We start from the raw sequence: 27,700 nt of genomic DNA on the forward strand, positions 1-27,700 counted from the left end.
AAATAATTCCTAAAGGAATGAAATTATTCCGTGCTTTCTATCTTTATTGAGTTCCGAGTTACAATGTTTCAAAACTATAGTGAGGTCCACGTTATAATGGCAGTGGAGAAAGATAGGAAAACAATGTTGCCGAGTCTTGTCAATGCCTTCTATAGACGGTAGCCGATACAGGTTTATTGATGTGATATTAACTGTTCATTCTCGTTTGAAATAATCAATTCTATTTTATTAAGCAATAAGTTATATTTTCCAGTTATTTCATTATGAATTCTCTTAATCAAGATGAACTATTTTTCTAACTAATTATTAATTCTACATTGTTAAAAGACAATCTGGCAATACAGAAAAGATACAGATTCACATTTTAATGGCAGTGGAGAAAGATAGGAGAACAACGTTGCCGATCTTCTGTCTTGTCAATGCCTTCTATAGACGGTAGCTGATACAGGTTTATTGATGTAATATCAACAGTTATATTTTTCAACAATTACATAATGAATTTTATACAAAGTCATTAACCTATAGTGAGGTCCACGTTATAATGGCAGTGGAGAAAGATAGGAGAACAACGTTGCCGATCCTCTGTCTTGTCAATGCCTTCTATAGACGGTAGCTGATACATGTTTATTGATGTAATATGAACAGTTATATTTTTCAACAATTACATAATGAATTTTATACAAAGTCATTAACCTATAGTGAGGTCCACGTTATAATGGCAGTGGAGAAGATAGGAGAACAACGTTGCCGATCCTCTGTCTTGTCAATGCCTTCTATAGACGGTAGCTGATACATGTTTATTGATGTAATATGAACAGTTATATTTTTCAACAATTACATAATGAATTTTATACAAAGTCATTAACCTATAGTGAGGTCCACGTTATAATGGCAGTGGAGAAAGATAGGAGAACAACGTTGCCGATCCTCTGTCTTGTCAATGCCTTCTATAGACGGTAGCTGATACATGTTTATTGATGTAATATGAACAGTTATATTTTTCAACAATTACATAATGAATTTTATACAAAGTCATTAACCTATAGTGAGGTCCACGTTATAATGGCAGTGGAGAAAGATAGGAGAACAACGTTGCCGATCCTCTGTCTTGTCAATGCCTTCTATAGACGGTAGCTGATACAGGTTTATTGATGTAATATTAACTGTTCATTCTCGTTTAAAATAATCAGTTATATTTCATTAAGCAATAAATTATATTTCTCAATAATCACATGATGAATTTTCATAATTAAGATGAAGTATTTCTTTAATTGATATTATCATTTCTACATTGTTAAAAGACAATATGGCAACACAGAAAAGATGCAGATCCACATTATAATGACAGTGGAGAAAGATAGGAGAACAACGTTGCCGATCCTCTGTCTTGTCAATGCCTTCTATAGACGGTAGCTGATACAGGTTTATTGATGTAGTATTGACTGTTCATTCTCGTTTGAAATGATCAATTATATTTTATTAAGCAAGAAATGATATTCTCCTATAATTCCATTATTAAGATGAAATATTTTGTTGAATGAAAAAGACTAAGAAATTGTCAAAAAACCACAGATTCCTGTTTTTTGACAATTTCTTAGTCTTTTTCATTGAATATGAATAATTACCACAATATCAACTTCTCAACTACACAAAAAGTAATAGTTATTTGTATATCTAGAGTGAAAAGTACAACTTTTTCTCCCTGAGGGAAAAAGTTTGAAGCCCGAGGCGAAGCCGAGGGCAACAATTTTCCTGAGGGAGAAAAAGTATTTTTCGCTCGTGATGTACACAACATTTTTCCTCCATCTACATTTTTTTATAGAAACTGCAAATTAAATCATTCCAATAGCTTACGTATTGGTGACAATGTTTCCTAACAACATAACCTAAAAACTAAAACCTAAAAACCGGTCGTCTGATAGGCACTGCTGATTGCGCTATCTATCGGCCAAAGTTGTAACAATCATATCAGCTGAGCTACCAAAAATGGCTGACTCCAGATCACGCGGTTCAAATTTGAATTGCAGAATGCAGATCAAAAATATTTGTTGGCTGGTATTTTGAATAGAATAAAATATTTTAAAAATTGTATAAATTTTTATCGTCTACCAATATTAAGAATATAATATCATACAAACATATATTTCATGAGTTGATCAAATTTCTGGTTGTGGTATTGAATTCAGTTGACTCAATGACAGACACCTCTATTACGCTTTCTCATCTGAGCTTAGACCTTCTAACCTATATTACAATGTAAGTTTTTTAAATAGAGATGCTTCCCATGTTATTTAAATGGAGTCACTTTTACTCCCTAGGGAGTTTTTCTGTTTTTTACTACCTTGAGCGAAAAAGTGACACTTTAGTATTATGTTTCAGGGAGTAAAGTAAGTACTTTAGACAGTAGGTGGAGGAAAAAATATTTTGTTGATTAATATTATCAATGTCACATTGTTGAAAGACGATCTAGCAAAAGAACAATGCGAGAAAGAGATATCGCTATCCGCTTTGTTGAATAATAGACAAGGCTAGCAATACCATTGCTAATCGAACACTGCCATTATTACGTGGACCTCACTATAGTCTACAATGATGTCCACGTTTTTGATTAGCAATGGTATTGCTATCCTTGTCTATCATTCTACAAAGCGGATAGCACTATCTCTTTCTCGCTTTGTTCTGTTGCCAGATCGTCTTTCAACAATGTAGAATGAATAATTGATTAACAAAATATTACATATTAATTATGAAAACTCATTATTAAATTTAACACTTTTATCAGAGATATTGTGGAACTTCTCCATATTAAGATAAAGAAAGGAAAAAAGATGTTATCGAATTCCACTATAACATTTTTATTCACCAAAACTAGTTTTCGTTGCCTATGGCAACATCTTCATTGGCAACTGAAGCTGATATTTACAGGAAGCAGATATTTATCAGCTTCAGTTGCCACTGAAGATGTTGCCATAGGCAACGAAAACTAGTTTTGGTGAATAAAAATGTTATAGTGGAATTCGACAACATCTTTTTTCCTTTCTTTATCATTATGAAATTATTGAAAAAATATAATTTCTTGCCTATTTAAATATATAATTGATTATTTTCAACGAGAATGAACAGCTAATATTACATCAATATACCTGTAACAGCTACATTACATTGGTACATTATGCCTAAGTATCTCTTGCTATTAGCTTCAGTGTGAGGTCCTTGTAAGGGTTCAAAACGAATGTTTTCTTCTCAATTTCCAGCGGAATTTTCGTGTCGCTTGCTGGCAAAATTTTGAATTTCGACAAAATGTGGATGAGTCCCAATTTCACAGACGCTATACCAAAGCGTTTACCTGTAAACATAAAAAACAATTACACATGAATGATAATTCATTTATCTATTTTATTTACAACTAGCTGGTAACCCGTGCTCCGCAAGGGTCTTTTTTAAAACTTGACAAACTGAAAACTTGACCGAGTGAAATCCAGAAGAGTTTGAAATAGATCAAGAGCCATCCTCGGTTAATTAAGAATCTATTTGCAAAATTTGAAGTCTATTTCAGTCCAGTAGTTTGAACGTGATGATGCGTCACACATAATTTTCCTATCCCGTACCTGTATAAGCAAGTTCTTTCCTTTATTATAGTATAGATAAGTTCTTCAACTTGGTATTTACATAATAAAGTGACAAAACTCAAATCTTGTTTAGAAACCTTCCTCAACATGATGCCTGACAAAATTGGACTGGTTATTAATTTAGTTACCAATCTCAACCATCTGTTTTGAGGAGGTCTCACTAGATTAAAGTTCTATATTAACATACTAGCCGTCAGGCTCGCTTCGCTCGCCATATCCGTCTAGCCAGGAGGCTCCGCCCCCTGGACCCCTGACTGGATCGTCCAAGAATGAGATCAGCAGGCTCGCTTCGCTCGCCTGCATTTTCCATTTGAGCATTTTTATCATATGTTAGGACAATCCAGTCGGGGTTCAGACTAAACGTCTGGCTAAACGGATATGGCGAGCGAAGCGAGCCTGACGGCTAGTAATATAATATTCCCAGGATTGAAGTAGCAGTGCCCAATCAATTTCTCCGCGATAAATGTATTCAAATCTTCAACTTGGTGCCAACCTAACAAAGTCAACTCAACTCAATGCCAACCAGACAAAATTATTAATTTAGTTGCCAGTTAACAACTGTTTCGAAGAGGTACTCTATCTAGATTATAGTTCTATAGTAACAAATGGTATGCACATTTCAATTTTAAGATATTGGAATAAGAAGAATATACATGCTAAAAGACGAACCTTAAACCCTTAAAAACAACCCTTAGAGTTGAAATATTGCCAAAAGATTTCTTAGTGCGCCTCTAAAGGGCCAAGTGAACATACCTACCAAATTTGAACGTTTTTGGTTCGGTAGATTTTTAGTTATGCGAGTGAGTGAGTGAGTGAGTGAGTGAGTGAGTGAGTGAGTGAGTGAGTCAGTCAGTCAGTCAGTCAGTGAGTGCCATTTCGCTTTTATATTTATAGATTTACAATGCAGATGACACTAATGTAATAACATTATTTATTTATTTATTTATTATTTATTTATTTATTTATTTATTTATTTATTTATTTATTTATTTATTTATTTATTTATTTATTATTTATTTATTTATCTATTTATTATTTATTTATTTATATATATATATTTATAGATACAATATAATTTTCAACTATGAATGATTGGGAAAGAAACAACAGGCTTGAAGACCAAAACTGTTCTTTTCCTAAATTTAGATAGGAATTGTCCAAAAATAGGCTATGTTTACACTTCACGATTTTCGTCCAATTTTGTGTCCAAAACATTCATAAACTAGGAATTTAGGAAAGTTGAAAATCAAATTAAATAAGAATACTCCACTGAATTATCACTAATAACTGAGAAATAATGTATTAATTATTATTAAATAATAATTGAAAATTTTAAAACGTGAAAAGAAACTCAAAGTTACTCCTAAAAATACAGTGGAATCTTATAACTAGAACTTTCCTAAATTGGTAGATAATAGTTATTTGTATATCTAGAGTGAAAAGTACGACTTTTTCTCCCTGTGGGAAAAAGTTTGAAGCCCGAGGCGAAGCTGAGGGCAGCAATTTTCCTGAGGGAGAAAAAGTATTTTTCGCTCGTGATGTACACAACATTATTCCTCCATCTACATTTTTTTATAGAAACTGCAAATAAAATCATTCTAATAACTTACGTATTGGTGACAATGATTCCTAACAACATAACCTAAACCCAAAACCTAAAAACTGGTCTTCTGATTGGCACTGCCGATTGCGCTATCTATCAGCAAAAGTTGTAACAATTATATCAGCTGAGCAGCTACCAAAAATGTCTGACTCCAGATCACGCGGCTCAGATTTGAATTGCAGATCAAAAATATTTGTTGGCTGGTATTTTGAATAGAATAAAATATTTTAAAAACTGTATAAATTTATATCGTCTACTAATATTAAGAATATAATGTCATACAAACATATATTTCATGAGTTAATCAAATTACTGGTTGTGGTATTGAATTCAGTTGACTCAATGACAGACACCTCTATTATGCTTTCTCATCTGAGCTTAGACCTTCTAACCTATTACAATGTAAGTTTCAAAATAGAGATGCTCATCATGTTATTTAAATGGAGTCACTTTTACTCTATAGGGAGTTTTTCTGTTTTTTACTACCGAGAGCGAAAAAGTGACACTTTAGTATTAGGTTTAAGGGAGTAAAGTAAGTACTTAGGCAGAGGGTGGAGGAAAAATAATAAGTATGTCCTTGTGCTATTTTTCTTCAAAATTTATAGGTGACGTACATACATAATGCATAATCATTACATGATACACCTAACATACATAGGATATAATCGAACGAGCGTTAGGGAGTTCCCACTTATGGCTAACTGAAGGCCAAAGTAGTTGTCCGTCTGCAGTTTAACCTTCCGGTAGTCGCGCCCTACTCAATAACACGAGCAGTCGCGTGTTGTATTTTGTACAACATCCAATTTTCCAAGTATTATGTACCCTGTTTACTGTCAAAACCTATTAATTATCGTATAATTACTTTATCCATCTTCTTGGATTATTTTACACCTATGAACATTTAGATGATTACCATTTCATAGCCCAATGAGGTACATCAAGCAAAGCCATCAATTCTGTGTTATTGGTTCGTTTACAGTCCCCGTATACAGTAAATAAAGACTGAAACTAAATTCTTATTTATTTATTTACAATGCAAATGACACTAATATAATAACATTGAAAGATAAAATAATAAGGTAGTCCTTGTGCTATTTTTCTTCCAAATTTATAGGTGACAAAGTCCAAGATGAGGTTAGAATTTCACGTGTACAATTTTATAAAGTTTTAGTTCAAAATAAACATTAAAACTATAAATTTTGAATTTAGATGGCTTGAATTAATGAATTAATTAGAAATATTCCACTCAATTGCCACTTGTAACGAATAATATTGAGTTATTTAAGAAAATTTTGAACCATTCAAGAAACTCAAACTTGTAAACACTAAAGCTCAGCTGACATAACGCAAAAAAAAGACGTAAATCAGTAAATAAAGACGTATACAACTAAAGACTGAACCATTGCTCGGTTGATACTGCAACTCAGTGGAGTGATGGGGGAAAATTTTGGAATGCATAGGTGACTCATTAACTGACACCAACCCATTAAATAGTTTTGTGCAGCAAAAAAAACTGTTCTTTTTACAACAGCGCGACTGCCGGAAGGTTAAGGGCCGTTTGCACAGTTGAAGCATAAACTGAATTCAATCAGCTGGTGGCTTTAACTAGAAATGAGCCACATAACAAAAGAGACTTGATATGGATTTAATCCACTTTAAAATGAAATTTAGTTTAAACTGATACTGTGCAAACTCACTATATGGTCTCAATTGAGCTGCAAAGCCAAAAATTGTGTTTTCCTACAGTTACCTTGAAAAGTGGCCATAGCTGCACTGATTACAGAACGCAAAGAATCACTTTTCCGCTCAAGTGCGGGAAAAAATTTTTCTGCACTCCAGATTTGCAACATGGCAACACAAAATAGTTGGTGGATTATATGGAGGATTAGTGCACGAAAACAAAAATTAAGTTGGTAACAATGACTGTGGTTAGATTTAGATGAGAATCATTTCAATGGCTACCCTACATTTATGATAAAATCCCAATCTAGAAATCCAAAACAAGAATAATGTTTATCTGAATCATAATTAAATAATAACTTCTCATCATTTAATAATAAATAATGCTTATTTTCTATTGACAGTAATAATTATTTCAACTCCAAGCAATGAGAAATGTAGCAAACACACATTTAGAAATTCGAATTTTCAGGTTAAATAATTACCGTTTGAAATCCATGACAATAAAATTAATAAAATAACATTAGAATAATTATACTACAATAAAATATTTTCTGTTGTCTATGTTATTTTATGAATATTTTTTAGTTTACTTATAGTATTTTTCGGTAATTCTAGTTAATCATAATTCTAAATATCTGAATACTGTTTTTAGCTGGATGAAACGAATTTAGGTACAATTCTTCCCGCTAGGTCGCGCACTTGTCAGTTCAGCCATTTTGCAGTCATCCCAAACAGCTGTTGGCATGTATGAATGCGAATTTTTGGTTTTATCTGTATTTTTTCTGATTCTTGAATGAATAAAAATGAGAACTTTGGCTGAGAATTTTCAACTTCAATTGGATTATCAATTTTTAAATGAATTGAGGTTGTTATTAATAACAGCATCACATACACAAACATTTGATGGATTTCAGCCACCATTTAATCCATAATTACCCACTTTTCATATTCAATGGGAACTGTAGGAAAAATTTAATGTGAAATACGTGCGCAAAGTTCCTCTGCTGCACTCAAGAAGCCATTCCGCCCTCGCCTACAGCTCGGGCGTAAACGTTTCTTTCAGTGCAGCAAACTGTCACTTTGCGCACTAGTTGCACAAATAACTATTCCGACACCCCCTTCAAATTCAATTCACATAAATTATCTGAACTAGAATATTGTTTTTGAAATGCATGACTTTGTTACGAGCGAATTGAATTAAATTTGATTTTCAAAAATAACCACCATGAAATAGGCACAAAATGGCCGCTTCATAAGGGAACACACATGTCTTGACCTGGCTTTTATAGATCTTGATCATGCATATTCTACAGTTAGTGGTCAGCCAAGCTATCTTTTCCCTATCCTGATACTCACCAATACAATATCGAGGTCCCTCACCAAAGGGTATGAAAGAGAAGGGGATAATCTCGTGGATTGGCGCTCTCTTACTAAATCTTTCCGGCTCAAATTTATCAGGCTGCGGAAAATATTTGGGATCTTTCTGAAGCGCATAGACCGGAATCATTACTTGAGTTCCTTTCCTGATTAGAAAACCATTGGGAAGAATGAAGTCTTTCACACATAGCCGAATCAGTACTGGCCCGGGATATTTCCTCAACATTTCTGCACAAAATAAGAATCACATTAAATTCAATTCAATTTATTATTTTTCGCCACACTGCACAGAAAGCAGCTGTTTTCCAGTCCCTACGTAGATCTGAAAGACATTGTTTGCAGACAACTCTCGTCTGACGTCAGAACAGGTTTCTTTTCGGCCTAGGCCGGAAAGAGTACCCTTTCCAGCCACTAACATGGAACTAAGAAAGGTGATCAAAAAACTTTTCATTATTTGTGTTCATCATTCAATAATTAAAACATTATTTATAATAATATCATCTTATTGCCATTTGAAAGAATAAAAAAGTATAAACTAAACCTCCCACATAATTGAACATAATCTTTTAGGTTATTTAGACAAACCAGAATAAAAAATAAAAAAAATCTGGTGTGGCGCACTCACACAACTTTCCTTGCCGTTATAAAAATTGATCACCTGACGCTAGTGTTCCCGCGCATCTCAGCCAGCTGGTGACAGGACTATAACGCTGGAGACAGACGAGGTCTGCTATCTCTCCGTAGTGAATGATTTAATAGAATCAACAGTTGCCAACATTTTGCAATTGAATAATCACATTTTCTCGAATTACGTGCTTATTTTGAAATTTAGGTGAAAATGTTACTGGACATTAATCGTAGAGATTTTCATACTCAATCTTTTCCACTTTTTGTTTAAATCGTATCTGAAGCCTGATAATTGAGAATCTAAAATCAAACTTTGCATAGATGGGGCGGAGCTCCTGGAATTATTACAGATATGGGACTTGTGGCAGTTGATACAACTTATCAATGAATATATTGGGTATGAATTTGATCAAAATCGTTGGAGCCATTTTCAAGAAAATCGCGAAAACCCCTGTTTTTGACAACATTTTCGCCATTTTAGCCGCCATCTTGAATTGTATTTGATAGAAATTGTTCGTGTCGGATCCTTATAGTGTGAGGACCTTAAGTTCCAAATTTCAAGTCATTCCGTTTATTGGGAGATGAGATATCGTGTACACAGACGCACATACACTCATACACACACATACACACACATACACACACACACACACACACACACACACACACACAGCACACACACATACAGACCAATACCCAAAAACCACTTTTTTGGACTCAGGGGTTCTTGAAACGTATAGAAATTTAGAAATATTGAGGTACCTTAATTTTTTCGGAAAGCAATACTTTCCTTACCTATGGTAATAGGGCAAGGAAAGTAATACCTGGACAATTTCCTGATATTCAGATCACCTCAGATTTGCTAGAGCTATCACCTTCCACTTCTGCTATCGGAAGTGCTTAGTAAACAACTATTCTCATATATATATATATTGTTTATATTTGTGTGTTTTTTTTTGTTGCACCACGGGCAAAAATGTTTTTCCGGCTCTCAACCTTGAAAACCGATTTCGAGCCGGAAAAATCTCATTTTCTGCTCTAGGTGCGAAATATACTATTGTCCGATCACTGGGTTTGGCGGAAATAGCTGAAAACTGGAAAATGAGCCGAAAATAAGAGGTTTTTGGGCCACTCTGTATCTAGCACAAGGAAATTTTGCATGAAGAATTTTGTTCTGTACTTCACTCATGTATCCAAGTAATATATTAAAAAATCAGAACTACAACATAAATTGCAAGCACACCCTCTTTTTACTTTCCTTGCCCTACTGGTAAGGAGAGTATTGCTTTCCAAAAAAAATTAAGGTACCCCAATTTCAAGTTTCCTATACGTTTCAAGGTCCCCTGAGTCCAAAAACATGATTTTTGGGTGTGTGTGTGTGTGTGTGTGTGTGTGTGTGTGTGTGTGTGTGTGTGTGTGTGTATATGTGTGTGTGTATGTGTGTATGTGTGTATGTCTGTGAACACGATAACTCCATTACTAATCAACCGATTGACTTGAAATTTTAAACTTAAGGTCCTTATACCATGGGGATCTGACAATAAGAAATTCAATAAAATTGAATTCAAAATGGCGGGAAAAATGGCGGATAATTACTAAAAAACCATGTTTTTCACGGTTTTCTCGAATACGGCTCTAACGATTTTCTTCAAATTTATACCATGGATAGTAATTTATAAGCCCTATCAACTGACATGAGTCTCATTTCTGGGAAAATTGCAGGAGCTTCGTAATATTCTTTTGAAAAATGGCGGATAATCACTAAAAAACCATGTTTTTCACGGTTTTCTCGAATACGACTCTAACGATTTTCTTCAAATTCATACCATGGATAGCTATTTATAAGCCCTATCAACTGACATGAGTCCCATTTCTGAGAAAATTGCAGGAGCTCCATAATATACTTGAGAAAAATGGCGGATAATTACTAAAAAAAACCATGTTTTTCACGATTTTCTCAAAATAACTTGACCGATTTTTTTCAAATTCATACTCTGTATAGTTATTTATCAGCTCTATTAACTGGCATGAGTCTCCTTTTTGGGAAACCAATGGGGGGTCCACCCCATCCTTGGGAAATGGACTTAGTAACCTCCTTTTCGTGCATGAGGTAGGTAGGCATGGTGTAGGTAGGTAGGTAGGTAGGTAGCGCAGTTCATAAAAAGAACAAATAGTCGAGATATTTCATCTGTAGAACAGCTGTTTTGACAACTTTGAAAAAATGACGACTAAAAAAATCATCGAATTTCACAATTTACACAAAGGAAAAAGTACTCTGAAAACAATAATTATAATATATACACATATACAAAAGTCTGATCGTAGTTTCAAATACGAGCAAGGAAAGTTGTGTGAGTGTACCACACCAGATTTTTTATCTCTATATTGACTGGACTATAATGACATCAAGTAGATGTTGTATTTTCTCCTATTTAAGTGAATAAACAAATACTTAACATCCTACATACCGTTGAATATCATGTCCATATACTCCAGTTCTTTAATAGTTTCATAGGTTATGTCTCCATCCACAGCTTTGATCTCATCATACAGTTTTTGCTGCATCTCTTGATTAACAGCCAACTCGTAAAGGAGGAAACACAGAGACGCCGATGTAGACTCATGTCCAGCGAGAATGAACAGGAAAGTTTGTGACGCCATTTCATCCAAGCTCAACGGCTCTCTGCCGTCCGACTCTGAAATTGATATCAACAAAAATATTTGAGAAATATGTTCACCATTAACTTCAAAACAACATAAACGTCTCATATCATAGCATACCTTATGGTATATTTGAAATCTATAATTAAATAATGGAAAGAGCTGGCTAAAGCCGCGTTTACACCAAAGTTATTAACAAAATGTCCAAGTGCTCCGAATAAGTATTGGAAAAGTGGTACAAAGATGATACAAGGATAGCAACACCAATGTTAATGAAATACTGCCATTATAACGTGGACCTCACTGTAGCTGTAGATAATTTCATGGACAAATTTTGAAAATGTGAAATACCTTTGCTTTTTTCAATCTCCTCGTTCAAATTGAGAAGAACCTGCATGAAATCCTTCCTCACCACATTATGTGATTTTCGATAGTTGACAATTTTGTCCACCATATCGATGTAGAAGTCTGAGACGCCCTTCGGCGTGAACCGCATGTTGAAGAATTTGGCGATTTTTGGACTCACAAACGAGAGGATGAACCGTAGACCCTGCATCAAGTCGTCGGGGTCAGTGACCTGCAAAGAATTCGATAAGGTTAACCAGGGTGACTTTGACACTTATTGACCGAGCGAAGTGATGTCTAAAGCTGCGTTCACACACGGAGCTATTAACAAATAGTTATTTGTATATCTAGAGTGAAAATGCTGTTTTTTCACCCTGAGGGAAAAGTTTGAAGCCCGAGGCGAAGCCGAGGGCAACAATTTTCCTGAGGGAGAAAAAACATTTTTCACTCGTGATGTACACAACATTTTTCCTCCACCTACATTTTTATAAAAACTGCAAATAAAATAATTTTTAAAAACGTATGTGACCAAACAATGTGTTACAACATAATCTAAAAAGTGAACAGAAACAGCTGGCTTGTAATCACAGTTCTCCTCCGACAGCACTATCTGTCGGCAAAAGTTGTAACAACAATGACAGCCACAACTACAGCTATGATGAAGTTCCTGTTTCAAATTTGATTAGTTAATAAGTAATATTCGTTGGCTGGTATTTTGAATAACATGGATTAAAAGAAAAAAATAAAAATTTTTTCTAGTGAAGTGATATGAAGTTTGTAATAATAATTTCAGCATACAAACATAAATTTTATATATCGATCAAATTTAATGTCTGGTTGAGGTATTGAATTTAGTTGGTTTAATGACTACTCTATATGCTTCCTCATATGAGCTTAGACCTTCTGACCTATTCCAAATGTACGTTTTTAAAATAGAGATGCTTCCCATGTTATTTAAATGGAGTCACTTTTACTCCCTAGGGAGTTTTTCTGTTTTTTAGTACCGAGAGCGAAAAAGTGACACTTTAGTATCATGTTTCAGGGAGTAAAGTAAGTACTTTTGACAGTAGGTGGAGGAAATAGTTATTTGTATATCTAGAGTGAAAAGTGCTGTTTTTTCTCCCTGAGGGAAAAGTTTGAAGCCCGAGGCGAAGCCGAGGGCAACAATTTTCCTGAGGGAGAGAAAACATTTTTCACTCGTGATATACACAACATTTTTCCTCCACCTACATTTTTATAAAAACTGCTAAAGACAAAGTGCAAAAAACAACTGCAAAAAACATTTTTTACTCGTGATATACACAACATTTTTCCTCCACCTACATTTTTATAAAAACTGCTTGACAAAAGTTAATAACTCATGTTTTTAACAGAAAATTCCTTGTTATTAACAAGATTTTGTTATCAATATAATCGATATCCATATGATTTCATTTAACGAGAGTATTCATATGATATAACAGCCGGAAAAATGCAAAAAATTGTCTTCAAATTTAAATTGAAACATGTGTGTGATCATTAAAATGATGATCTTCATCTGATCTAATGTAAATAAATCATAATGCGTTTACACCATACAGAGTTTAAAACAAAAGTTTTTAACATGAGTTAATAACATTTTCTTTTGGCTGCTAGTTTTGTTATCAACAAAAGTTAACTTTTGTAATTAACATAAGTTAATTACAAAAATGTTAAAAACATTTAAGCTTTAAGCTGCGTTTACACGGGAGTTAATAACACAAGTTTTTTAAATTTTTGTTATCAACTGATGTTAATTACAAAAGTTAACTTTTGTAATTAACATAAGTTGATAACACAAATGTTAAAAACATTTAAGCTTTAAGCTGTGTTTACACGGGAGTTAATAACACAAGTTTTTAAAATTTTTGTTATCAACTGATGTTAATTACAAAAGTTAATAACATCATGTTGAGTTGCGTTTACACCGGAGTTGATAACATGAGTTATTAATAAAAAGTTGTCAACTTGACTGAATCAACAAAAAATTCTCTTGAAAAAGTTAATAACTCGTGTTCTAACTGGAAATTCCTTAAATATAAATAAAATAAATAAAAAAAATAAATAAAATTTTATTCAATAGGATGGGATTCTATAGAAGCCAGAGAGCCATTGCTATAGTGAGGTCCACGTTATAATGGCAGTGGAGAAAGATAGAAGAATAGCGATGCCGATTCTCTGCATTAATTAATTATATTTCTACACTGTCAAAAACATAATTGTCATCGTTGTGGACCTAGAAAAGGATAGTACCACCGGCTTTGTCAAATGATAGACAAGGATAGCAACACCAAAGTTCATCAAATACTGTCATTATAACGTGGACCTCTCTATAATCAAACACCGCCATTATAACGTGGACCTCACCAAAGGTATCCCATGATGATGGCAGAGACAGAAACGTAGGTATGTGAGGGTCAACTCTATGTTTACTCTATGGTGATGGTTACCTTCAGTGCAGCATCAAACACTGTCGTTATAACGTGGACCTCACCAAAGGTATCCTATGATGATGGCAGAGACAGAAACGTGGGTATGTGAGGGTCAACTCTATGTTTACTCTATGGTGATGGTTACCTTCAGTGCAGCATCAAACACTGTCGTTATAACGTGGACCTCACCAAAGGTATCCCATGATGATGGCAGAGACAGAAACGTAGGTATGTGAGGGTCAACTCTATGTTTACTCTATGGTGATGGTTACCTTCAGTGCAGCATCAAACACTGTCGTTATAACGTGGACCTCACCAAAGGTATCCTATGATGATGGCAGAGACAGAAACGTGGGTATGTGAGGGTCAACTCTATGTTTACTCTATGGTGATGTTTACCTTCAGTGCAGCATCAAACACTGTCGTTATAACGTGGACCTCACCAAAGGTATCCTATGATGATGGCAGAGACAGAAACGTTGGTATGTGAGGGTCAACTCTATGTTTACTCTATGGTGATGGTTACCTTCAGTGCAGCATCAAACACTGACGTTATAACGTGGACCTCACTAAAGGTATCCCATGATGATGGCAGAGACAGAAACGTAGGTACGTGAGGGTCAACTCTATGTCTACTCTATGGTGATGGTTACCTTGAGTGCAGCATCAGCAAGTGGGTTCTCTTTTTCGAAAGAGTTGTGATCTATGCCAACTGCCGTGGAGGCAATCACATTCAGCCCGTAATTGTTTGTTATCTCTTTTATTTTCAAGGTCTTTCCTTCAGCTCCCCGCGGCACCAGAGAACACAGGTGCTCGCCCAGTTTGGTGCTGCATGCCTGCAATCATAGAAATGTGTACAGATTTACGCGCCGCGAACATGAGCAATTCAAGTTTTCTCCACCTACTGTCTAAAGTACTTACTTTACTCCCTGAAACCTAATACTAAAGTGTCACTTTTTTCGCTCTCGGTAGTAAAAAACAGAAAAACTCCCTAGGCAGTAAAAGTGACTCCATTTAAATAAACATGGGGAGCATCTCTATTTTGAAACTTACATTGTAATAGGTTAGAAGGTCTAAGCTCAGATGAGAAAGCATAATAGAGGTGTCTGTCATTGAGTCAACTGAATTCAATACCACAACCAGAAATTTGATCAACTCATGAAATATATGTTTGTATGATAATTATTATATTCTTAATATTAGTAGACGATAAAAATTTATACAACTTTAAAAATATTTTATTCTATTCAAAATACCAGCCAACAAATATTTTTGATCTTCAAACTTTTTCCCACAGGGAGAAAAAGTCGTACTTTTCACTCTAGATATACACATAACTATTTTTAATCAGCTGATGCCAAGCTTTTTATATCTATAGCTTACCGTTTCTGTGAAAATACAGATATAATCAGCTGATTGAAAGTGAATTGCTCATGTTCGCGGCGCGTATATCTGTGCGCACCTCAGCATTTGAAAAGTTAACATAATTAAAATAATAACGTTGTAAATTTGAAAATATAGTTTGTATAAATCAGTACATTACCCGTTATAGTACATTTTCTCTTGCAGTCCCTTGAAATAACCATAAAGAAGAAGAAGGAGAAGAGAAAGAAAAAGAAATAGCAGAAGGAGAAGAGGGAGAAGAAGGAGAAGAGAAAAGAGAGAAGGAGGAGTGGGAGAAGAATACTGGAGGAAAAAAGAAGGAGAATCAGATGAAGGAAAGGAAGAAGAAGACTGGATAAGAAATAGAAGAAGAAGAAGAAGAAAAAGAAGAAAAATAATTCAAAGAACTAGGAGTAACAGGAGGATATGATTGTGGTAGGGGGGGGGAGGAGGAGGAGGAGAAGGAGAAAAAGAAGAAGCAGAAGAAGAAGGAGAAGGAGAAAGAGGAGAAAATAATTCGAAGAGCTAGGAGTAGCAGGAGGATATGATTGATGGGCGGGAGGAGGTGGAGAAGAAGAAGGAGAAAAAGAAGAAGAGGAAGAAGAAGAAAAATAAGGAGAAGAAGAAGAAGAAGAAGACTGGGAAGAAGGAGGATGAGCAGAAGAAGAGGACAGAGAAAGAGAAGGTGAAGAGGAAGAAGAAGGAGAAGACTGAAGAAGAAAAAGAAGAAAAGAAAACAAGAGAAGGAGAAGCAGAAGAAGGAAAGGAAGAAGAAGTTTGGAGTAGAAAAAGAAGAAGAAGGAGCTGAACTGCTTTTTTTGGCTGAGCTTTAATGTATCTTCTATGATTAACAGATGCACTTGTATATCTTCTCAAAGCAACGTGTTGCGTCTGAAAAGATACACAAGGAGCTCCGAAAAGATACTGATGCACTTTTGTATCTTCTCAAAAGCAACGTGTTGCATCCGAAAAAATACAGATGCACTTTTGTATTTTCTCAGAAGCAATGTGTTGCATCCGAGTGGGAAGATACATTAGATCTCCTTGTGTATCTTTTCGGATGAAACACGTTGTTTTTGAGAAGATACAAAAAAGCATCTGTTCCTTATGGGTGGATACGTTGAAGCTCCTTGTGTATCTTTTTGGGTACAACACATTGCTCTTGAGTAGATATAAAAGAGCATCTGTTGTTTATGAAATAGTTATTTGTATATCTAGAGTGAAAAGTACGACTTTTTCTCCCTGTGGGAAAAAGTTTGAAGCACAAGGCGAAGCCGAGGGCAACAATTTTCCTGAGGGAGAAAAAGTATTTTTCACTCGTGATGTACACAACATTTTTCCTCCATCTACATTTTTTTATAGAAACTGCAAATTAAATCATTCTAATAACTTACATATTGGTGAAAATGTTTCCTAACAACATAACCTGAAATCTAAAACCTAAAAACCGGTCGTCTGATAGGCACTGCTGATTGCGCTATCTATCGGCCAAAGTTGTAACAATTATAACAGCTGGGCTACCAAAAATGGCTGACTCCAGATCACGCGGTTCAGATTTGAATTGCAGAATGCAGATCAAAAATATTTGTTGGCTGGTATTTTGAATAGAATAAAATATTTTAAAAATTGTATAAATTTTTATTGTCTACTAATATTAAGAATATAATATCATACAAACATATATTTCATGAGTTGATCAAATTTCTGGTTGTGGTATTGAATTCAGTTGACTCAATGACAGACACCTCTATTACGCTTTCTCATCTGAGCTTAGACCTTCTAACCTATTACAATGTAAGTTTCAAAATAGAGATGCTCCCCATGTTATTTAAATGGAGTCACTTTTACTCCCTAGGGAGTTTTTCTGTTTTTTACTACCGAGAGCGAAAAAGTGACACTTTAGTATTAGGTTTCAGGGAGTAAAGTAGGTACTTTAGACAGTAGGTGGAGGAAAAGATACATTAAAGCTCTTTGTGCATCGTCTCGGATGAAACACGTTGCTCTTGAGAAGATACAAAAGAGCATCTGTTGCTTTTGGAAAGATGCATTAAAGATCGTTGTGTATATTTTCGGATGCAACATGTTGCATCCGAAAAGATACACAATCACTGTGTTTCTCGAGCTACCTGCATGGTCTCGAACATGTAGCGCATCTTGTTGTCGCTGGAGGAAGGTCTGATGACATTCCACTTATGTATCTTCTCAAATGCAACGTGTTGCATCCAGAAAGATACACAAGGAGCTCCAAAAAAATATGCAATTTACTGTGTTTCTTGAATCATAGTGAGTTCCACGTTATTATAGCAGTGGAGAAAGATAGGAGATAAACGTTGCCGATCTTCTGTCTTGTTAATGCCTTCTATAGACGGAAGGTGATACAGGTTTATTGATGTAATATAAACAACTGTTCATTGTCTTTTAAAATAATCAATTATATTCTATTGAGTAACAAATTATATTTTTCAATAATTTCATAATTGAGTTCGAATATTTTGTTAATTAATTATCAATTCTACTTTGTTAAAAACGATATGGTAACAGAGGAAAGCGAGTATTTTAGACAAGGATACCAATACCATTGCTAATCAGACACTGCCATTATAACTTGGACCTCACTATAGAACGAGAACAACCACAAAATGATACAGAATCAACTTAATATGCTACAGTAACATCCGAGCTCGATACATAACACCATAATTTTGATACAAAACTTCCAAACTTCGGCAACAGTGCAGAAAGGATAGCACTATCCGATTTGCTGATTGATAGACAATGATGACGACACCATTGCTAATCAAACACTGCCATTGTAACGTGGACCTCACTGAGGGATAGAAGAAGAAGTAGAAGTAGAAGAAGAGGAAGAAGAAGAAGAAAAAGAAGAAGTAGTAGAAGAAGAAGAAGAAGCAGAAGAACTGCATTTTGTTGGCCGAGTTTTGATGTATCTTTCCTTGATCAACAGACGCACTTGTGTATCTTCTCAAAAGCAACGTGTTGCTTCCGAAAAGATACACAAGTCACTGTGTTTCTTGAGTTACCTGCATGGTCTCGAACATGTAGCGCATCTTGTTGTCGCTGAATGAAGGACTTAGCACATGCCGCATCTTGCGGTGCTGATCACCTGGACTGCTGAACAGGTGATGAGAGAGAGGGTCAATGGCGCGGTTGCTGTAGACTCCGCGTTCGCTGAACGAGTCATAGTTGCGCACCAGGATGGATTTCAGCAGGTCAGGATCGCGAACTACCAGGGCGGGGGTGAAGAAAGAGTAGTAACCTATCACCGGGTGACCGTCACCTTGCTTGTAGATCTCGTCGTAGACCTGCAAACAATAGATTATAGATGGTAATCAATGAGAAATTGCATTTATTCAGTAACTGCTAATCAATAATAGTTATTATTAAGGTATGCGCTCACCGATGCGTACAAATTCGTTGCGGTTCCAAACGAAGTTCTCGTTGCGAAATATTGGGGCACGCACACTGGGAAGCGAAATAATCGCAATGTGGGGCGTGGGTATAGCCTATTAAGGTGCGTACAGACTGTCGCTCTGCTCCGCAACCGTACGTCACTCCAGCAGAGCGATTGATGATCGACCGGGGAGCAACAGTGGTTCGACCGGGGAACGCGAGAAGATCTAACATCTTCCGTAACGTTGGGTGCGTGGGCGGTGCGACTGTGGTTCGATGGTGGTACGAGGGCGGTACGAGGGCGGTACAAGGGAGGAGCGTTCTCGGTGCGGGTTGGAAGCATGAATATGTGTACGCAGCTTTAGAGTTGAACCAAACAGTTCAGCACTTTTATCATCTAAAGTTTACTGTACTACTGTAGGCTCATCTCAATTTTTTACTTTCCTTGCCCTATTACCGTAGGTAAGGAAAGTATTGCTTTCCGAAAAAAATTAAGGTACTCCAATTTGTAAATTTCTATAAGTTTCAAGGTCCCCTGAGTCCAAAAAAATGTTTTTTGGGTATTGGTCTGTGTGTGTGTGTGCATGTGCGTCTGTGTACACGATATCGCATCTCCCAATTAACGGAATGACTTGAAATTAGGAACGTAAGGTCCTTACAATATAAGGATCCGACACGAACAATTTCGATCAAATGCGATTCAAGATGGCGGCTAAAATGGCGAAAATATTGTCAAAAACAGGGTTTTTCGTGATTTTCTCGGAAACGGCTCCAACGATTTTGATCAAATTCATACCTAAAATAGTCATCGATAAGCTCTATCAACTGCCACAAGTCCCATATCTGTAAAAATTTCAGGAGCTTCGCCCCATCTATGCAAAGTTTGATTTTAGATTCTCAATTATCAGGCTACAGATACCATTTAAACAAAAAATTTCGTGTGAAAAGATTGAGCATGAGAATCTCTACAATTAATGTTCAGTAACATTTCCACCTAAAATTGAAAATATGATTGAAATTCGAGGAAATGTGATTATCCAATTGCAAACTGTTGGCAACTGTTGATTCTATTAAATGATTCACTATGAAGAGATAGCAGACCTCGTGTGTCTCCAGCGTTATAGTCCTGTCACCAGCTGTCTCATATCTTGTTGGCAACTTGATTCTATTTGATAATTCACTATGAAGAGATGGCAGACCTCGTATGTGTCCAGTGTTATTGTCCTGTCACCAGCTGGCTCAGATCTTTGTTTATAAGTAGACTTGAGATGCGCGAGTACACTAGCGTCAGGTGATCAGTTTTCATAACGGCAAGGAAAGTTGTGTGAGTGCGCCACACCAGATTTTTACTAAAGTTTATCATAATATGAGATGAAGAAGAAGCCCTACCATTACTTGCTGTGGCGGCAGACTCTGAAAAAGATGAAAAAACAAAAAAAATCTGGTGTGGGGTACTCACACAACTTTACTTGCCGTTAAGAAAATTGATCACCTGACGCTAGTGTTCTCGCGCATCTCAAGTCTACTTATAAACAAAGATCTGAGCCAGCTGGTGACAGGACAATAACACTGGAGACATACGAGGTCTGCCATCTCTTCATAGTGAATCATTTAATAGAATCAACAGTTGCCAACAGTTTGCAATTGGATAATCACATTTTCTCGAATTTCGAGAAAAAACAGAAGATAATTCCGTAGTCGGTTGATAACAGAGGATGCGTGTGTGGGAGAGAAAGATAGGATTATGCTCAGCTGTTGAATCAATCAGCTCATTTCACGAGAAATATTATCTAAATATTTTAATAGACTTTGTCAAAATAATCTCATTTGACATGACATGGTATATGATTATGAATTAGAGTATATCACATTTTCAAAGTTAATCATTATTTCACAGTTTTAAGTGATTAGTGAGTGTTATTCTGTTATTCAATTTGGTTTATGAAAAATCTAAATTAGAACTTTCCTATTTTTAAATGTTTTGATTGGAAATTGGACCTGAATTCAAGTGTACCTACTTTTTGGACTATTTATAGTGTATAAATCAAAATTCGGAGAAGAAACGGTTTTGGGCTGTGCCTGTTAGTCCTTCCACAATCATTTTCAAGAATTGTGTTCTGTTTATCGAAAGTCAATAAATAAATAACGAACAAAGCTCGGTGCCCCGATATTTTAAAGTTAATCAAGTCAGTGAGCGAGTGTGGGTTATTTCTCATCTGATCTCACGAGAATAATAATACAGGAATAAAAACTTATTATTTTTGTTTATTCTCTTTTTTTAGAAAACATTTTGTTTACTTCAGAAAGTCCAAAATAGTAAGTAGATGCTGTTAGTGTAGAGTAGTACATAGTATAGCAACAAATATTGTAGCAAAAATAGTATATCATTCTAAAACGAATCCATCCATAGTATTTATCTATTTGTAATTGATGACGCGTTTGTTTTTGAAGTGTGAATAAATTGTTATTTTGATGAGTGATAGTAGTTTAACCTAGATTTTGATCTGGACTGTAGCATAAATTTGAAAAGGGACGGTTTCGAGCATAATCCTGTTGTGCCTCCTCATATAACTGTAAAAAATAAATGATTGTATGACTGAAAAAATGAATAAATAAATTCAATCTTCCGTTACAAATTTTCTATGTTTTCACACTCCAGAGCGAAGCTCGGTCCCCCGGTATTGGTATATAAGACAAATCAGATTGAAACGTAGAAATTCTCCAGATAGATTGTACAATATATTCCCTACTAATTCAAAACTAAAACGAGTCTTAAGGTACGTACAGATTTACGCGCCGCGAACATGAGCAATTCACTTTTATCAGCTGATGCCAAGCTTTCTATATATATATTGATGTCAGCTGTTATATAGCTATGATGAATGTGATATTTTCGAGCTCAAAATTTAAGTGTTTTTATTCTTTATTTTGTTAATTTATAGTTTGTTTCATGTTTTTAAGAAACTTTTATTATTAAACCATCCAAATTTAAAATTGTTTGTTTCATTCTAATCTATTTTTTAGATTGTGATTTGGTGTAGAAATTTGAATGGACATAACCTATAATATTTGGACAATTTAAAACTAAATTAGGAAATTGAAGAGGTTTTAGGCAATAGCCTGTTTTTTCTTTTCCGATTCTTGTATTTTTTTGCTAACCTTATAAATAAAAAAAAAAATAAATATCTTATACCGTTTCTGTAAAAATACAGATATAGTCAGCTGATTAAAAGTGAATTTCTCATGTTCGCGGCGCGTATATCTGTATGCACCTTGAGACTCGTCTCAGTTTTGAATTAGTTGGAAATAAATTGTACAATCTATCCAGAGAATTTCTACGTTTCAATCTGATTTGTCTTATATTTCCAATATAGGGGGACCGAGCTTCGCTCTGGAGTGTAAAAACATAGAAAATTTGTAACGGAAGATTGAATTTATAGTTTATATTTATTTATTCATTTTCTCATTCATACAATCATTCTCACAGTTATATGAGGAGGCACAACAGGCTTTTGCCCAGAACTGTCCCTTTTCAAATTTTTCCTACAGTTCGGATAATTTTGATTCAAAGGTAGAAATTCTCTACAATATATAGTACTAGCCGTCAGGCTCGCTCCGCTCGCCATATCCGTCTAGCCAGGGGGCTCCGCCCCCTGGACCCCCGACTGGATCGTCTAGGGATGAGATCAGCAGGCGAGCTTCGCTCGCCTGCATTTTTCATTCGAGTATTTTTATCATATGTTAGGACAATCCAGTCGGGGGTCCAGACTAAACGTCTGGCTAAACGGATAAGGCGAGCGAAGCGAGCCTGATGGCTAGTAATATAATATTCCCAGGATTGAAGTAGCAGTGCCCAATCAATTTTTCCGCGATAAATGCATTTCAATCTTCAACTTGGTGCCAACCTAACAAAGTCAACTCAACTTAATGCCAACCTGACAAAATTATTAATTTAGTTGCCAGTTAACAACTGTTTCGAAGAGGTACTCTATCTAGATTGTAGTTCTATAGTAACATATGATATGGAAATTTCAATTATAATTAAGAGATTGGGAGAAGAAGAATATACATGCTAAAAGACGAACTTTAAACCCTTAAAAACAACCCTTAGAGTTAAAATATTGCCAAAAGATTTCTTAGTGCGCCTCTAAAGGGCCAACTGAACATACCTACCAAATTTGAACGTCTTTGGTCCGGTAGATTTTTAGTACTGCGAGTGAGTGAGTGAGTGAATTGATGCAAGAATAAAACAAGTGAGTGAGTGTGTGAGTGAGTGAGTGAGTGAGTGAGTCAGTCAGTCAGTCAGTCAGTGAGTGAGGCCCATTTCGCTTTTATATATATATAGATTTCATACTCAGTCAAAACTAATAATTCGAGTCTGAGAGAAGCTTTTTCAGTTTGATGTATTTGCTTACCTCATGGATGCATTTCTTGGACAGTACGAAGTCCCCCAGCGACCCCCATGGGAAGCTCGTCTTAGCTTGGATCAATCCATGCCTTTTCCAATAGGAGTAAACGTAGAAGTTGACGAAAACAAGGCTAGAAATGGCCAGCAATAGGCCTGTGACAAGGTAGGCCAACCACGAGTTTTCCCACATTTTCAAAATCGAGATATCACTTGGTTTATGGTTTGGAAATCGGCTTATAGACCTGGAACAATACAGTACCAAATGTATCTGAGGCTGTGCAAAGGCTAAAAAATAAACTTCTAAGTTTTTTGATTTGTATATCATCAAGCTATCAAAATGAAAAAGTTTTCTCAGGAAAACATTTTTTTCTGATCATTACTTTTTGAGATATGTGCGCCTAATGTTTAAAATTTTGGGACAGGACATTTCAAATTCGGTAGGATATAAATCCATGAGATTTTGAGGATGGAATCTTCATGGTATTTTTGATCTAGTAAAACAAAAATTTTCTGAAAATACCGATTTTTGGAAAAGTTATCCAATTTACCAAAAATAACACAACTGAAAGTTACTTTTGGCTATTTTTAGTAAATTGAATAACTATCTTAAAAATTGATATTTTCGAATAATTTTTGTTTTACTAGATCATGAAGAATATATCCTCTAAATCTCATGGATTTATCTCTTATCGAATTTGAAATGTTCTGTCACAAAATTTAAACTTTAGGCGCTTATATTTCAAAACGTGATGATCGGAAAAAAATGTTTTTCTGAGAAAACTTTTTCATTTTGATAGCTTGATGATATACAAGTCAAAAAACTTTGAAAAATATCTCGAGTAAAATAGTTATTTGTATATCTAGAGTGAAAAGTACGACTTTTTCTCCCTGAGGGAAAAGTTTGAAGCCCGAGGCGAAGCCGAGGGCAACAATTTTCCTGAGGGAGAAAAAGTATTTTTCACTCGTGATGTACACAACATTTTTCCTCCATCTACATTTTTTTATAGAAACTGCAAATAAAATCATTTTAATAACTTACGTATTGGTGACAATGTTTCCTAACAACATAACCTAAAATCTAAAACCTAAAAACTGGCCGTCTGATTGGCACTGCCGATTGCGCTATCTACCGGCTAAAGTTGTAACTTTAAATTATATCAGCTGGGTGTTTACCAAAAATGGCTGACTCTAGATCACGCGGTTCAGATTTGAATTGCAGATCAAAAATATTTGTTGGCTGGTATTTTGAATAGAATAAAATATTTTAAAAATTGTATAAATTTTTATCGTCTACTAATATTAAGAATATAATATCATACAAACATATATTTCATGAGTTGATCAAATTCCTTGTTGTGGTATTGAATTCAGTTGACTCAATGACAGACACCTCTATTATGCTTTCTCATCTGAGCTTAGACCTTCTAACCTATTACAATGTGAGTTTTTGAAATAGAGATGCTTCCCATGTTATTTAAATGGAGTCACTTTTCCTCCCTAGGGAGTTTTTCTGTTTTTTACTACCGAGAGCGAAAAAGTGACACTTTAGTATTATGTTTCAGGGAGTAAAGTAAGTACTTTAGACAGTGGGTGGAGGAAAAGTTTATTTTTAGCCTTTGCACAGCCTTGACCTTTTACTTTCTATTTATTTTCCATCGTTGTGTATCATACAACATAATACTGTATCATACAACATGATACTGTATCATTCAACATGATACTGTATCATACAACATGATACTGTATCATTCAACATAATACTGTATCATACAATTCATTGGTTGTTGTGTATCATTCAACATGATAATGTATCATACGATTGGTCGTTGTGTATCATTCAACATGACACTGTATCATACGATTGGTCGATGTGTATCATTCAACATGATACTGTATCATACAAATTGGTCGTTGTGTATCATTCAACATAATACTGTATCATACGATTGGTCGATGTGTATCATTCAACATGATACTGTATCGTACAATTTATTGGTCGTTGTGTATCATACAACATAATACTGTATCATACAATTGGTCGTTGTGCATCATTCTATATGATACTGTATCATACAAATTGGTCGTTGTGTATCACTCAACATAATAATGTATCATACTGGTAGTTCTGTGAACAGTAGACCTCACGCAGTTTTCTCATCCACAAGTATCTGATGTCACCTGTTCTAGTTGATTCAGTTGAATCACAATTCACAGTTGAATCATAATTCACTCCTAAAAACTGTTATTTGTTTTCTCCTTGATCAAAAACTCACTTACGATAGTTAACTCAGTTCACGTTTGGATTTGTATCTCATATGATGATTTATCCAGTTTCGTGATAATCTCTCCATCTGATAAAAAAATTTCTCAACTATTTTAAAATTAATTTTTTCCAATCAAGAATATTATAATTCCTTCAGCATCATTTTTCAATCACCTATTAAATTTGTTCTCTTCAAATGTGAGAATATTAATTTGTGAACGTATCATAAAAAATATTGAAACCCTACCTTATAGAAATAGACACGGCCAGACATCTGTGTAATGCATGCAATGAATAATCCACTTGTCAGCTGATTGATTATGAATGATTCTATAGTCTAATTAATCCTATCTTTAGAGTAGATGATATATATAGTGATATCAGAGTATGGTGGAATTCCTTTTGTTTTCATATTATCCTTAAAATGCAAAATTTCAAAAAACCTTGTGTTTACATACCTTGTGTTTCAACATCGACGCGCAGTTGAAAAAGGAATATTCCTGCCAAATCTCATAGAATTCTATCAACGCGTTCGGCCGTAGTCACGTTACATACAGACAGACAAAAGCAAATCCGAGTTGAAACATAGACCTCACTACGTTCGGTCAATTAACAAGCTTCAACTATGAATAATAATTATGAACAATATTAAATGAATCAAATATGTGATAGTGGTTTCAATCATAGCCATCTACTTTTGAGAACTGGATGTGGCAACTATTTCAAGTTAATCAGTTGAGTAGTTGATACGTGATGATGCGTAATTCGTGAATTTCCTATCCCCCGCGTGTATAAGCCAGTTATTTCTTTTATTATATTACTAGCCGTCAGGCTCGCTTCGCTCGCCATATCCGTCTAGTCGGGGGGCTCCGCCCCCTGGACCCCCGACTGGATCGACCAAGAATGAGATCAGCGAGCATTTTTATCATATGTTAGGACGATCCAGTCGGGGGTCCAGACTAAACGGCTGGCTAAACGGATATGGCGGGCGAAGCGAGCCTGACTGCTAGTAATATAATATTCCCAGGATTAAAGTAGCAGTGCCCAATCAATTTTTCCGCGATAAATGCATTCAAATCTTCAACTTGGTGCCAACCTAACAAAGTCAACTCAACTTAATGCCAACCAGACAAAATCATTAATTTAGTTACCAGTTAACAACTGTTTCGAAGAGGGTTAACAACTCTCTCTAGATTATAGTTCTATATTAACATATGGTATGGCCTTTTTTCCAATTATAATTAAGAAAATAAGAAGAATATACATGCTAAAAGACGATCTTTAAACCCTTAAAAACCACCCTTAGAGTTGAAATATTGCCAACAGATTTCTCAGTGCGCTTCTAAAGGGCCAACTGAACATACCTACCAAATTTGAACGTTTTTGGTCCGGTAGATTTTTAGTTCTGCGAGTGAGTGAGTGAGTGAGTCAGTCAGTGAGTGAGTGCCATTTAGCTTTTATATATATATATAGATAACTGATTACCTTACCTTAACAAAAGAATTCACAGGTTCAGAGGATTCCCTGCGGACGTTTTGATTAAACAATATTATTTTATCCAAATAAAAATTCAAAAAATATCACTCAAGTTCTATTGAAAGTACCTACTCTAATGGAGATAGACAGGTTTGAATACTCTCAAAGCTGTGATAGCACTCTAAAATGTCTAAAATGTTGTACTTTCCGAATTCGACAGAATACTAGATAAAAGTTTTGAGAACAAAAATATTTTCGAGTCAATAATATTTTGTAATCAGCAAAAACTCTTATCGGCCAACTTGTGATCACTCTCCAATTAAAATTGAAAAACCCAGTATTGTAAATACTTCTTCTTCTTCTTCTTCTTCTTCTTCTTCTTCT

General features: G+C 35.2%; 1 protein-coding gene across 3 annotated transcripts; it reads right to left on the minus strand.

Moving 5' to 3' along the window:
- Nucleotides 1-1,170: 1,170 nt before the first annotated feature.
- Nucleotides 1,171-27,537, minus strand: LOC111057329 (cytochrome P450 6d3). 3 transcript variants are annotated; one of them, XM_022344757.2, is made up of 8 exons: nucleotides 27,331-27,537; nucleotides 23,585-23,819; nucleotides 18,800-19,081; nucleotides 15,029-15,211; nucleotides 11,932-12,157; nucleotides 11,388-11,615; nucleotides 8,272-8,520; nucleotides 1,171-3,346 (listed from the first exon to the last, which is right to left on the minus strand). In XM_022344757.2, the coding sequence occupies exons 2-8, from the start codon at nucleotides 23,765-23,767 to the stop codon at nucleotides 3,177-3,179; spliced, it is 1,521 nt and encodes a 506-aa protein (XP_022200449.1). In that variant the 5' UTR covers nucleotides 23,768-23,819; nucleotides 27,331-27,537; the 3' UTR covers nucleotides 1,171-3,176. The 3 variants fall into 3 exon arrangements, with proteins under 3 accessions (XP_022200449.1, XP_039291831.1, XP_039291832.1); XM_039435897.1 differs by lacking the exon at nucleotides 27,331-27,537 and adding an exon at nucleotides 26,299-27,129; XM_039435898.1 differs by lacking the exons at nucleotides 15,029-15,211; nucleotides 27,331-27,537 and having other exon boundaries at nucleotides 23,585-23,823.
- Nucleotides 27,538-27,700: the final 163 nt, after the last annotated feature.

The sequence above is a fragment of the Nilaparvata lugens genome, chromosome 9, assembly GCF_014356525.2.
Source record: "Nilaparvata lugens isolate BPH chromosome 9, ASM1435652v1, whole genome shotgun sequence".
Taxonomy (NCBI): domain Eukaryota; kingdom Metazoa; phylum Arthropoda; class Insecta; order Hemiptera; family Delphacidae; genus Nilaparvata; species Nilaparvata lugens.

What these genes read in the sequence shown, in the direction of transcription:
- LOC111057329 (XM_022344757.2), bottom strand. Translation starts at nt 23,767, where the DNA reads ATGTGGGAAAACTCGTGGTTGGCCTACCTTGTCACAGGCCTATTGCTG. An exon ending in ACATGTTCGAGACCATGCAG is followed by an intron (nt 15,212 to 18,799) that starts GTAACTCAAGAA and finishes CTATGATTGCAG; the next exon opens with GCATGCAGCACCAAACTGGG. An exon ending in GGGACCTCGATATTGTATTG is followed by an intron (nt 3,347 to 8,271) that starts GTGAGTATCAGG and finishes TTATGTTTACAG; the next exon opens with GTAAACGCTTTGGTATAGCG.